The 13,643-nt window shown below is 37.9% G+C and overlaps 2 protein-coding genes across 2 annotated transcripts; one reads left to right on the forward strand and one right to left on the reverse strand.

The window, feature by feature from the left end:
• The first annotated feature begins 7,534 nt into the window (after window positions 1-7,534).
• Window positions 7,535-7,882, forward strand: LOC133863290 (uncharacterized mitochondrial protein AtMg00810-like). Its single transcript, XM_062299241.1, has one exon. It carries the CDS (start codon window positions 7,535-7,537, stop codon window positions 7,880-7,882), a length of 348 nt encoding a protein of 115 aa, XP_062155225.1.
• A 3,423-nt stretch (window positions 7,883-11,305) lies between these two features.
• LOC133864632 (cucumber peeling cupredoxin-like) lies at window positions 11,306-12,296 on the reverse strand. Its single transcript, XM_062301021.1, has 2 exons — window positions 12,051-12,296; window positions 11,306-11,902 (listed from the first exon to the last, which is right to left on the reverse strand). The coding sequence occupies exons 1-2, from the start codon at window positions 12,226-12,228 to the stop codon at window positions 11,463-11,465; spliced, it is 618 nt and encodes a 205-aa protein (XP_062157005.1). The 5' UTR covers window positions 12,229-12,296; the 3' UTR covers window positions 11,306-11,462.
• Window positions 12,297-13,643: the final 1,347 nt, after the last annotated feature.

Consider the following 13,643-nt stretch of genomic DNA (forward strand, 5'->3'; position numbering starts at 1 on the left):
TAGAACAACTAAATACAAGAAGTTCACACTTACAAAACCTTTTTAACAGACACTCCCTTGTATCAAGAAAACGATCGGCTTTCTCCCACCGCACTAGCTCCAAAACGTCTAGGCAAGTCTTCTACCGAGCTTCCTTTTGCAATCCTGAAACGCTGAAGGCTGAAGGCTTTTTGTGGTTTAACCAAAGAAACTTTAAGAGAGGTTTATCATTAATGCTTAGAAACAAAGATTAAATTACACAAAATTTAAGAGAGGTTGATCATGAATGCTCATGAACAAAGAAATCATCTCTTAGCACAATGCACTATGGCATCTTGATCTTCTAAAAATCGTGCATCAATATACCTTAAATAGACTTCAAAGTCTTGAGCTCCAAGATGGAAATAAATTTAATCCAAATTTCAAGTTGGCGTTCGGACCTAGTCATACCTTGTTAATATGAGCTTAGGGTTACATCAATTTTTAAGTGAAAAACCAGTTTACTAGTGCAGCACCGCCCTTGAACAGGACTGTAGACAAGCTTGTAGATGAGTAGTTCTATAAGTACTTGTCCGTATGTGATTGCAAAAGCCACTGCAAACGAGATTGCAAATGACCAGCATTGCAAATATACTTGATCTTCAAAACGTATCTCGTTTGAACCTCTCTGCGAATGAGCTTGAAGGCCGGCGAGCAACATTACCAACCTTTAAATCTCTTTAAGGTACCTCTTGTTCGTATGTGATGCATACGAGCAATGGAATTAGACAATTTGTAAGGCATTCGTTTGAACCTCCTAGCGAACAAGTCTGCAGACGAGCAATATTATCCATCTTCAATTCTTTTTTAACTTAGATTGTTTAATTTGTACCATACTGCAAACTACATTGTGAAAGAGTAGCACTACCAAATTATAATTGATTCTTCCATTCCTTGTTTGTACGAGACTATGAATGAGACTGTGTATAACACTCGGGAATTTACATCTCTTAAATTCATTTATAGAACTCATTGATAATGTTGAGAAAAAATTATCATTAAGCTTTTATAGGTGTTTTAAAGATGTTCCAGAAATTTAGGAACTTTTTGATCAAGTTTTAACCCTTTTAAAGTCTATGATGACTTTTCAAGCTTAAAACTTTGACTGGATTAGTACCCAAAAAAGTTTGAATGCCTTTATTGATCGATCATATGTTCAAACAGTATAATACATCACAGTCTTAATTAGTACACAAAATGTATAGACTATATATAAAATCCCTCGAGTAGTCTTCTTAATTCCTTAGAAAAGGAAAGTTATGGCAGTGGGCAACAAGGAGACGAAGAAACTAGCAAAGACACCAGATGATGAAGAGTTGGTCGGCGACGCCGTCTGGCTGGTGGGTCCCTTGGGCTTGGGAGATGCAGCAGGGGACAATGCAGGAGTTGGAGCACAAGGAGTAGGGGTCCCTGACTGAGAATGATAACTATAACTATCCTTATTTAATTAAATTACGATTACTCTAAGATAAGCTACAATAAAGATAACTTTATGAGTTTCATTGGATACGTGCTTGTGAGTTATGCCAACGTCTTTTGGCTGTTGTAGAATTCTTTTTTCATAATAGATCACCCCTATTAGGATGATCGATCACTAAAGCATCGATCAATCACTGCTCAAGTAGTGATTGATCAACACTATTCGGTGTTTGTTCCTGATGAACAGTGATTGATCATGACATTGTTCATCATTTTAAATCTTCAATAAAACTCATTTTTAGCTCTGGTGAGGCTTCTAGAGGCCTTAAGACTAAAAAAGATCACCCCTTTAACTCTCATAACACCTTTAAATACCGAAATCAGTAACCTTTATATATGCATCAAATCCAAAAAGTTTTGGTGGACAGTCCGATTAACAACCATTCAAAAGCTTTGATGGACAATCCTTATTCACCTCTCATAGAGCTTATAGTTGGATTAAAACTTATTTAGTCGTATTAAAACAACAATCAACCTAAATTGAAGTTTTTTCAATAAAATGCTTAAACCTTTCTTCTCAAACCTTGCTTAAAACACTTAAAACAAACTTTATACACACACATCCAACTACGGGAAAGACAGTAATAACAAGAGATGGCTAGAACAAGGATTCTTACCTCGTGGGACCTTGATCTCCCAAAAACCACCACAAAGTCACCTATTTTACTCTCTCTCTCTCTCTCTCTGCTTAGCACTCTGGAAATCCTAGCTGACAAAAATGGTTGCAAGGGTTGGCCTAAGGGTGTTTATAGAGCCTAACCATCAGATCTGCAAGTCTTGGACATATTCAAATTACAGACTAGTTGACACCGATCGATCATTAAAAAAGGGATGATTGATCACTACTGTTGGGGTGTTTGATCATCCTAGGCTGATAAATCACCTCATATTGGTGATCAATCACTCAGGCCAAAAAAATGGCCCAAGTGTCGAATTAGGCAAATTTTTCTTTTTTTTAATGCCAAATCTTGCTCCATATTAAATTTTAAGTCATGATTAAGGATTTCTTAACCCTAATTTAGATCACGGTATTTCATTTCTTCCTTTTAAAAAAATTCAGTCATCGAAATTTCAGATCTCCAAATTCATAAAAAGGGGAAGTAAGAATACCTCATCATTAGGTGTGCCTTAAGGTCCGTGCTCAATTAACTCTTGGGTAATCTCTTCCAATCCATTTTTTAGTATTCATACTACAACTTTGTGGTCTTCGTACATCTGCAAAAATATGACCAAGGATTCACCTTCCAGCTTGTTTTAGGTCTCCGTTCGCATAAAAGTGTCAAAGGTCGTCAGGTAGATCGTCTAGGAGTCGACTAGGACTTCATAGTCAATGTTAGCCATGGTATACCAATCATCGTCGTACTCGACCCATAACATCATCCACTTCAAGAAAAGATAGTTCCATTCGTAGTTGGGATCTATGGGTATCTTGTCCCTGATCATATGTTTATTCAATAACTGTACATAGGTATCCTCTCCGCAAGACTTGCTCTGCCTTCCAAAAGGCTTCCTCAAGTCCATAGTTCTGCCATTATCAGAATCCTTTTCATGCATAACACCTATCTCTTGTGGTCCACATTACGTTAGGGTACTTCCTTATAAGACAAACCTCTTGAATCTACAGAGGTTCATATTTGATGATGTGGTCTGGGTTGGCAATGTACTTCCCTAGCATCGATATGTGGAATATATCGTGCATCCCTGCTAGATTCGGTGGCAAGACAACTTGATATGCCACTTGACCTACTCTCTTGGTGATCTTGACGGGTCCTACGCATCGAATGCTGAACTTGCCATCCTTTTCAAACTTGATCACCCCCTTCATAGGTGATATTCTCAGGGTTACCTTGTCTCTTACTTAAAAATGCAACTCTCATCTGCGCTTGTCGGCGTAACTCTATTGTTGACTCTGCACTGCTGTCATCAGTATTTTCTGGCACTATTGTCGAACTCATATCACAAGCTTGTTCTGGGTTAGGAACAACGTGGTTGGGATGAGCGATATGGAGACTTAGGCTTTAGAGTTGAGCCTCCAGAATTTTCTGGAATTGTGCAAGCTGAAGGATTGATTGGTTGCATGAAGTGGAGTGAGTATTTGATTATAAGGAGGTTCCAGGTATGGCGGTGAAGATTGTCTTCATCAAGCAAAAGGGTCGCGCATTTGCTTGGTGGGAGAATTTGAAGCGATCACGCAATAAACAAGGAAAGCTGCAGATCTGCTACTGGAAGAAGATGAAAGGGCACTTTTTACCCTTTGGATACACACAGACATTTTTTCAATGGCTTCATATGCTAAGACTAGGTGCGAGATCTATTGATGATTTAACTGAAGAGTTCTACCAGTTGGTTGCTCGGAACGACTTGTCCAAGATCGAGTAGTTCGTGGCGTAGTACTTGGGCAGTTTATATAACACCTAGAAATAATTAGGGTGCCTAATAATCTAGCAGTTAAGTTAAAAAACTTAGAAAATGAGTTGGTGTTCAAACAAGATTTTATATGTTTGAATGGAACGTTCCAGAAGAGATGTAGAATGTAACATTCGCTAAGGCATTTGAACAGTGTTGAGAAGGGGAATGTGACAGAGTGTCCCGCTCGCTAGGCTTCATATTGGGCCGATATGGGCCCCCTCAGTTATCATGGGCGGGCTGACTTGATTCTTAATGGTAGGGAGAGACGTTGGTCGGCCTTTTGGAGGTGGCAAATATATCCTAATAAATTATTAGAGATGCTCACCGATTGATTAGTAAGATTTCTTCGTGGATAGTCCACAAGATCCACCCTAATGTCAACGCTTTCACAAGCAATTTAATTAGATGGGCTGTCTCCTATCTTAATACAGAAAGTATTTCCATTTTTCTCCCTTCTCTGTGTGCCAAATCCGATTAGGAATCACAACACCTCGCCCTTTTTCTGCCTTTGTATTTGTCCAGGAAAAAGACAAAAAACATAATCGCTGCTAAAGACCTTTTTCCTGTAGTGATATATAAACACTCTTTTTATTTATTAGTTTGAATTCCATTATGTTAGTGATGACAGTAATGCTGTCATCACAGATCCTACTCTAGAGCCACAAAATCCTACAGCTTAGCATAATAGGAAAAACAAAGCAATAAAGCAAAGCAACACCGTTATGCAATAAAGCAATCTTATACGTTATGCCATCTGTGTAATAAACACCCCATATGTTATGCCACATGTTATGTAATTTGTGTAAAAGCAAATCCTATATGTTATGTAAAGAAAAACTATATATAATGCCCTTGGCATTTCAGCTGAATGTATTGAAGAAAATATTCAAATATTCCTCTGTATTTTTATGGTATCAGAGCTTTATTAGGCCATCGCCTTCTTCATTTCCTAGTTTCAAAGAATTGTTTATTTTCTGGTTCCAAGGACCTTCTTCATTTCTAGGTTCCAAAAAATTGTTCCTTTCTAGTTCCAAAGACTTGTTTAATTTATTCCTTGATCGAAATAGCATTCTCTAACACTATGTCTTAACTGCCTAACTTGGCACAATTTAATTTTCTCAAACTTGACAGTACCACCACATATCTCCCTTGGCTTTCTACTGTGATTCCTATCTTAAAAATCCATGAAATGTTGGGAATTGCAGATGGTTCAAAACCATGCCCACCATCCATTATCACTGATGAGGAGGGAAAACAAATTGTCAATCCTGATTTTGCCATTTGGGATAGAAAAGATCAGTTCCTTCTTGGGTGGATCAACATGTCCAAAAGTATTTGCCAATCTTCTATTTATCCAAAAATTCTATCTTAATAATTACTACTACTTTAAGCTAACCTCCACTCATTTCTTTGTGAAGGACATCAAGACCTGAGCCATTCTTCTAGCAGGCAGGAGTGAAAATGAACTATATCCAATACAGTTTCAGAAGACTTTCCTTTCCTTAAATAAAAGGAGTTTACATCTTGGTCTAGGATTAAGAAAAAATAAATGTAGTTTTATTGCTGGTTTAGGGTTAAGAACTACTCCATCCACTTGGCATTTTCGATTGGGACACACTTCTCCTGTAATTGTATCTCTTTTACTCATAAACTTTCATCTACCTCTTAATTGATCATTCTAATAAAGAGTTTTTCTGTGATTCTTGTCAATTGAGTAAGAGGAAAAGATTGCCTTTTAATACCTCTAATCGAAACAATTCTCAACCATTAGAACTAATCCACAGTGATCTTTGGACATCTCCTGTCCCATATCTTAGTGGGTGCAAATACTATGTCATATTTATAGACGATTTCTCATGTTACACTTGGTTTTATCTCCTACATTTGCCACCTTTGTGAAGTTCAAAAAACTCGTTGAAAATCAATTCTCTTTTCACATTAAGAAATTACAATCTGATGGGGGTGGGGAATTCACTTCATTTCAATTTTAATCTTTCCTTTCTCAACACGGAATTCTTCATAGAAATCTTGCCCACACACATCTCAATAAAATGGTGTGGCAAAGAGAAAACTTTGACATATTCTTGAGATTGGTATGACTATGCTTGCTCACTCTAGGTTATCAAATCATTAGTGGGTTGATACTTTCTTCACAGCTGTTTATATAGTTAATAGACTTGCCACTTTGGTGCTCAACCAAAAGTCACATTCTGAAAAGCTTTTTGATAAACCCCATGATTATACTATTCTAAGAGTTTTTGGATGCAAATGTTTCCCTTTTCTTCATCCCTATACTGCTAACAAACTTGAATATAGATCTAACCATTATATTTTCTTAGGTTAGAGCCATGCAGAATATCGATCCATAGAACCACAATTTGGCAAAGTGTTTCTATCTAGACATATGGTCTTTGATAAAAGATCTTTCCCAACAAAGGATGATGCAATTTTACACTTGCCTACTAGAATCAATGCCTCGAATGATGTCCCTTTCATCATACCGGTAAGCCTCACTGTTCCTTTTATTAATGATCATGATGTTGCCACACATACCTAAAGTATTACTACTGCCTCCAACAACACTGCACATGAACCCGAAAGTCATACTTCACCTCTACCATTTCCATCTCATTCTTCCACTACCCATTCCCCTGTTTTACATACAGAAATTGGAATAGAACCTGATGCCACCACTTCAGAAATCATATCCACCACCTCAGTACCCCCTCCATCTCATCCTATGTCCACTCGTTCCTACACAGGTTCTTTACATCCCAAACAATTTCCTGATTTTCACCTTTATTATACTTCCAAACACCCACCATCCATCTTTCCATTTTCCCTAAATCTGCAAGAACCATCTAGCTACACTAAGGTAGCAACAGATCCTCAGTGGCTAGATGCTATTACTCAAGAATTTTCAACACTCATCTCTAATAGAACTTGGGCATTGTGTCCCAGACTAGCACACCATAATATAATCCTTAATAAATGGGTTTTCAATATCAAAAGGAAAGCAGATGGCTCCCTCGACAGATTCAAGGCTAGATTGGTAGCTAAAGGCTTTGAGCAACAATATGGTATTGATTATACTGATACTTTCAGCCTTGTTATAAAACAATCCACAGTTTGGATTGTCCTTGCATTGGCAGTCCACTACCAGTGGCCACTTAAGCAATTGGATGTGTCCAATGCTTTTCTCCATGGCTCATTGATGGAAACAGTTTACATGGAGTAACATCAGGGTTTCCAAGATGCAGCACATCCAGACTATGTATGCAAGCTCCACAAAGCAATTTATGGTCTTAAACAAACTCCTCGACAATGGTTTCACTGTCTCTCCACTTCCTTACTCGAATTAGGCTTTATTGCCTTCTTAGTGGACACCTCACTCTTTATTTTATGAACATAAGAGAGTCACCATTTTTCTTCTTATTTATGTTGATGACATAATTATGACAGATTCTCACATTTTAGTTAATGACTCTCTCATTCACAAGTTGCAGCAGCAATTTCCACTTAAAGATCTTGGCACCCTGAGTTACGTTTTAGGCATAAAGGTTCACAGGTCCTCAGCTGGCATCTCAGTCAAACTAAATACATCACTAATCTTCTTCACCGAGTAAGAATGTTAGGAGCCAAGCCAGCTCCATCTCCATTTCCTACTGGTACCCAGTTATCCCACCTTGATGGAGATTCTCTTTTTGATCCATGCGAGTATTACAATGTAGTGGGTGCTCTTCTATATTGTACATTGACAAGACCTGAGATATCCTCCTCTGTGAATCAATTGTGTCAACACATGCAAGATCCTACTACTACTCACCAGACACTAGCCAAAGGAGTCCTTCGCTATTTTAAAGCTACCCTTGATCATGGTTTGATCTACCCTGCTGCTCTTTTGAGTTCCTTACATCTTCAAGCATTTTGTAACTTGGATTGGGCTGGCAATCTTGTTGACCGTCGATCCACATAAGGTTTTGACATTTATCCTAGAAACTGCTTGGGAGTGCCAAAAAGTAAGCAGTCGTCTCACGTTCCTCCATTGAATTTGAATATCGAGCTATGGCCATTGCCACTGCAAAAATCTTCTGGTTGAGAATGTTATTCAAAGAATTGGGCATTGTTCTCTCTTGTGCCCTCATGCTCTGGTGTGACAACATTAGTGTTCTACCACTTGCTTCCAATCCAGTCTATCATGCAAGAACCATACACATTGAGCTTGACTATCACTTTGTTAGGGAAAAAGGTCTTAATCGTTACATCCTAATCAAATTCATCTCAACCAACGATTAACTTCCAAATATCTTTAACAAAGGCGTATCCATGGCTCGGTTTCAGCTACTCAAATCCAAGCTAATGGTTGAGCCCTCCCCCATTAGCTTGCTGGTGGATGTTATTGATGACAGTAATGCTGTCTTCATCGATCCTACTCTAGAGCCACATAATCGAATGGCTCAACATAAGAGGAAAAACAAAGCAATAAAGCAAAGCAGCACCGTTATGCAATAAAGCAATCACATACGTTATGCCATCTGTGTAATAAACACCCCATATTTTATGCCACACGTTATGTAATCTGTGTAAAAGCAAATCCTATACAGGGACAAAGGGAGGGGGGGCGGGGGAGGTATGGGCCATGGCCCCCCCAAATTTCTTAAAAAAAAAATCTATAAGGAATGCTTCAACACGGGTTTTGATCGATTGCTTCCACCAGCACAATATAGAGAAATAAAGAAACAAAATGGCTAAAAAATGTTACGATATAGAATTCAAATGAAAACATCAAGAACAAAGGATTTCTCGTTTTGGTAAGTTGGACTACAAATGTACCGTAACCATAATTGGTAAGCTATCTCTGAAAATAAGGAGATGAAGCAAACAGCCCAACACACCCTTATCTCTCTCCCAATGGGTGCTGCCGAAACTGCTGTTGGGTCTCTCTTCTTCAAGGCTGAAACTGCCTTGTTCGTACTCTGCTCTTCAAGATCGGATATGTCTTCTTTTGCACACCAGCACCACATTGTCCGTCGTGTTCGAAATGTCCTATTCTTTTTTACCAACAAAAGCCTCCTTTGTTTTAACAGAGCTTCTAGAGGAAGCTAACTTTTTGAAGAAGCTTTCCAACTCAAGGACAAACGAGTGTGCAAAGAAAAAATAAGTCAAAAGCTGAGGGCCCACAGTAAGGACTTGATAAAGACAAGTCACTTACAGTACACCGGGAAATTAATATAAAATATATAAATGGACGAAATCAGTGGCGGAGCCAGAATTTGAGTTTAGGAGGGGCGAAATTAAAAAAACAAATAAAAATAGAACCTGGTATATTTAAAGCTTTTCATAACTAATGCATATTTCTAGCATACATTTATGATTAAAAATATTAAAAATAAAAAGATGACATAAAAGAATAATAAAATAGAACCTAGTTTATCAAAGACGTTTTACTCTATAATAAAATTATGCAATACTTTTAACCTACATAAGACATTTTTTTAATAATTAGTAATTAATTTATACAGACAAAATAACAAACTAGCATATTTCATAGTTCCATATGCCTAACATTAGTTTATTAATATAAGTTTTTGTTGAAAAATACAATTGTAATTAAACTAACTCCTTTCCGGCTTTTCCTTTTTCGTTTAAAAAAAAATTTACTGAAGTCTCCTTGAAAAACAAATAAAAGATGTGGTTATGAAACAGCCACACTTTTTCACCTTATCTCTGACCATGACACGACGTCCACACATTTTGTTTGAAATGAAACAACCCACTATCAAAAAAATCAAGCTCTTCACAGGATCGAAAACAAAGTGAAGAGATGTTAAAAAAAAAAAAACAGCAGAGCTCAATGGTGTTCAATACCTCACTTTAACTGGGTGCGAGATTGCCGAATGGAGCAGTGGTCCTATGCCTCCTAGCTCCTACTTCTCGGCTGCCGGAGGAAATTTTTGGTAATTTGCTGAGAGAGATTGTTTTGTATTTTTTTTTTTCCAAAACGAATAGAAAGTCATATTTGCTTCTTCTATTGATTTTTCTATACGGGAGTTTTATAGTCTCAACTGGAGGGATAATACAATGTTTTATTTTTATTTTTGCTTCTTTTTTCTTTTTTTTTTTTACAAAATTTTTGTGTTCCTAGGCATTTGACGGTTGGTTTTTCTATGACAAAATCTTGTGTTTATGGGATTACAGTTGACTTTCCCATGAGGTTTAGAGTCTCTCAATTCTCAAAGAAGAATTAATGCATTTTTTTTTTTTCCTTTCTTTAGCAAAATTATCGTGTACTATAATTGGATTTTTTTTTTTCAACAAATTTGTCTTAATTTTTTCATATTTTGGGGGCTTTTTTCACTGGGGGCTTATTTTGGGGGCCTTTTTTTTTTTTTTTCAGCGGGGCCTTAGGCGGTTGCCTAAGTGGCCTAGTGGTCAAGCCGGCCCTGGGTAATGGTAGTGTTCATTTCTTATTTTTGGCTGGGTTTGACAAAGTGTTTTCTGCAAAACCCATCTTTCTTTTTGTCTTTATTCGTAGTATCTACATACTCTCTCTCCATACAGTTTCCATGTACACGAATGCTTTATAACTAAAAGAGTTGTTGAAGACCGGGGGGGGGGGGGGGGGGGGGGGGCACAGACACTTGCAGAAAAATTAATTTTGCAAGGGATAAGGAAAACTTTTAGAAGGTGATGGGGCACTTGAGAGTTGAGGGGGGGCGAGTGCCCCCTCTCGCCCCCCCTTGTCTCCGCCACTGGATGAAATAAAAGGAATCAGAAAAGAAACTGTAAGTGAACCATTTGCAATCAGGATCCTCCCAAGAATTGCAAAAGCTTTTCCGTTCACATTTCCATTTGCAATCCCATTTCAATGACCAACAAAGAGTAAATTTTTTCAATTACAAATTCAACAAAATTTTCACTCTTATTGCCATAGCTCAACCAATTAACTTATGGACAACAAAACGCAAACATCATATCAACTGCGTGGAAATGAGGGAGAGAGAAGGAGAGAGGGGCATAGACAAAAAGGAAGAAGAAAAAGAATTAGAAGAAGAAGAAGAAGATAAAGACGAAGAGCTATTGGCTGAGTCGTGCACTTTACTATTGGAGTACTTGGGTTTCAATCTCCGTGAATAGTATCTTCACAACATGAGCAACATGAAATCATCTTTCATTTAACTAATTAATTATTTTTTTTTTTTTAAGTAAAGTATATTTGTAATTCATATCTTCGGGGCTTGACCCTTACCCAAAATATTTTCTGATTCCATCTTTGTATTTTTGCATGATTCAAGCATTTGGAATTTATCTGTATGTGGACAAGCATATAGAATTCTTATTCGTTATATATATATATATATATATATATATATTAAAAATAAAAAAATAAAAAAATAAATAAAGAAGTTGGAATCCCTTTATTGATCATATGCTCAAATAAAATAATACATCACAGTCTTGGTACAGAAGTAAATTCGACCAACAAAAAAAAAAAACCCCTTATATATGGCATTACCCAAAATGTATAAACTCTCTCGAGTAGCGTTCTTAATTCTTTAGAAAAGGAAAGCCGCGGCAATGGGCAACAAGGAGACGAAGAAACTAGCAAAGACACCAGATGATGAAGAGTCGGGCGGGGTCGGCGTCTGACCAGTGGGTCCGCCGGCCTTGGGAGATGCAGCGGGGGACGAAGTAGGAGTTGGAGTGCAAGGAGCAGGGGTCCCTGAGGAGGGAGAAGGCGTGGTAGGGGTAGTAGTTTGAGGGGAGGGTGAGGTAGTGGGCGTAGGAGAGCCGGAGACGGTAATGGCTAACTTCTGGCCAAACTGGCAGTGCTGGCCGACGGTGCAGATGTAGTAGTGGTTGCCAGCGTTAGAAAGAGTAATGTTAACAGGGCCAGTGGTGATGGTGTCACCAATAGGATTGGCTGAGCTGCAGGAGTCGAAGGATTCTTTTGGTACTTGGAGGACGTCGTGCTCCCCTGTGGCGAAGTTGAACGCTGAAAGACAGGAGTTATATATGTTAACATCAAATTAATACATGCATATCAGCATATATATATATATATATGAATGAGGATCGAGGATATATAATTAATGATGATTTTCTTAATATATAGAAGGAAAAGAGGGAGAGAGAAATCTTACTTAAAATATCACCAACCAGGAACTTGTTGTTGTTAGCCCAAGTCTGATATGCCGCAGCACCAGCTTGTGGAACAGTCCAACCCATGCCATCTCCCACCACATGCACTGTTTGTGCTTCTGAGCATTGTAAAAGCATTGCAGACAAAACAATCACAACACTGATGATGAACTTGTCCATTCTCTCAATTGTAGTAATTGTATGGCGCCTCTGCGTGTTACGTTGTATTGTATATATGCCTTTGATGACAATGTGAAGGTTTCCACACAGAATATATATAGAGTGATCAGGCAAAAATGATGAGCCACAGCTCCTCTAGAACCAATTAATTAGACGCGTCCTTGACGGTGAACGGAAGACGCGACCAGGCACCGTTTAGATGCTACGACGTAGCCTGGCCGCGTGGGTGGGTGCCGGTCCATTTTGTACAATGGAGGTGGACTTCCTACTTTTCAATCGGGCTTGACTTTCCCTTTATTAATGGACTTGGTCTATTAAAATAACTATAAAATCATGTGCTGCATGTAGTTTTTTTTTTTTTATTATTTTTTTTTTATTTTATATTATTTATTTATTAACTTGCAGGATAAAAGCACAAATTTCTTTGCTGGTTGGCCAATAATATTCTTGTGAATATAGATTAGTTGAAAGCATAATCATTTAGTTAGTTAATACGAAGTTGGTCAGACAGGGATATGATTGCACTCATTCACTATTTTTAGACTATCCTCTAGAATTATTATTAATATATATTTTATTTCCTTCATTTCTCTTTAAATTTCCCTTTATCTGTACTTTTCCATGCTTCTTGGGTTAAAGTTTATACGAAATTAACACACACCAAGAAGCTACGACGAAGTTTTATATCTTTAAAACGTTCTCTAGCGATCATTCTAAGTGTACTTCGAATATCCTCTAGTGATTGTTCCAAGGAAACTTTGAACGATCATGTGTTGCACGTTTTAAAATAATGACATACATTCTGTTGGGGATAAATCCCACTCAACCCGATCTAAAGAGAAGATTCAAAAGTCAAATAGGTCCAAATAGATAAGAATAATGATCAGATAAGAATAATGATCATATCAGAAGTCTAAGAGGATATCAGATCAGAAGTCTAAGAAGATATCAGATCAGAAGTCTAAGAAGATATCAGATTGGAAGTCTAAGAAGATATCCAATTAGAAGTCTAGTAAAGGATTGAAGTCCAATTAGAACTCGGACAGCAGTTCTAGATCAACAAGGAGCAGGAGTCCTAATCCAGGTTTGACTCCACCTCTATGCCTATAAATAGGCCCATACCCCAAGTATAAACAGGGACTCAGTTTTTATGCATAGAGTATTATTTTTCTTACATAAGCTAATTTAGGCATCGGAGCGGGACCCCCGGAAGGGTCCCTAGGTTTTGTTGTTTTACAGAGTTATTTAGAAGCGTGAAGAACATCAAAGGAACGTGCAGATTCACACCATACCGGAAACTGTACCAACAGTTTGGCGCCGTCTGTGGGAAACGATTATTCGTTCCTCATAAAAGAAAAATAAGATCCAGCATGGTGATGAACACACGTTCCGGAAGCCAGACCAACCGAGAGCCC

Source organism: Alnus glutinosa, chromosome 3 (genome assembly GCF_958979055.1).
Source record: "Alnus glutinosa chromosome 3, dhAlnGlut1.1, whole genome shotgun sequence".
Lineage (NCBI taxonomy): Eukaryota > Viridiplantae > Streptophyta > Magnoliopsida > Fagales > Betulaceae > Alnus > Alnus glutinosa.

What these genes read in the sequence shown, in the direction of transcription:
- LOC133863290 (XM_062299241.1), top strand. Translation starts at nt 7,535, where the DNA reads ATGTTAGGAGCCAAGCCAGCTCCATCTCCATTTCCTACTGGTACCCAG.
- LOC133864632 (XM_062301021.1), bottom strand. Translation starts at nt 12,228, where the DNA reads ATGGACAAGTTCATCATCAGTGTTGTGATTGTTTTGTCTGCAATGCTT. An exon ending in CCTGGTTGGTGATATTTTAA is followed by an intron (nt 11,903 to 12,050) that starts GTAAGATTTCTC and finishes CCTGTCTTTCAG; the next exon opens with CGTTCAACTTCGCCACAGGG.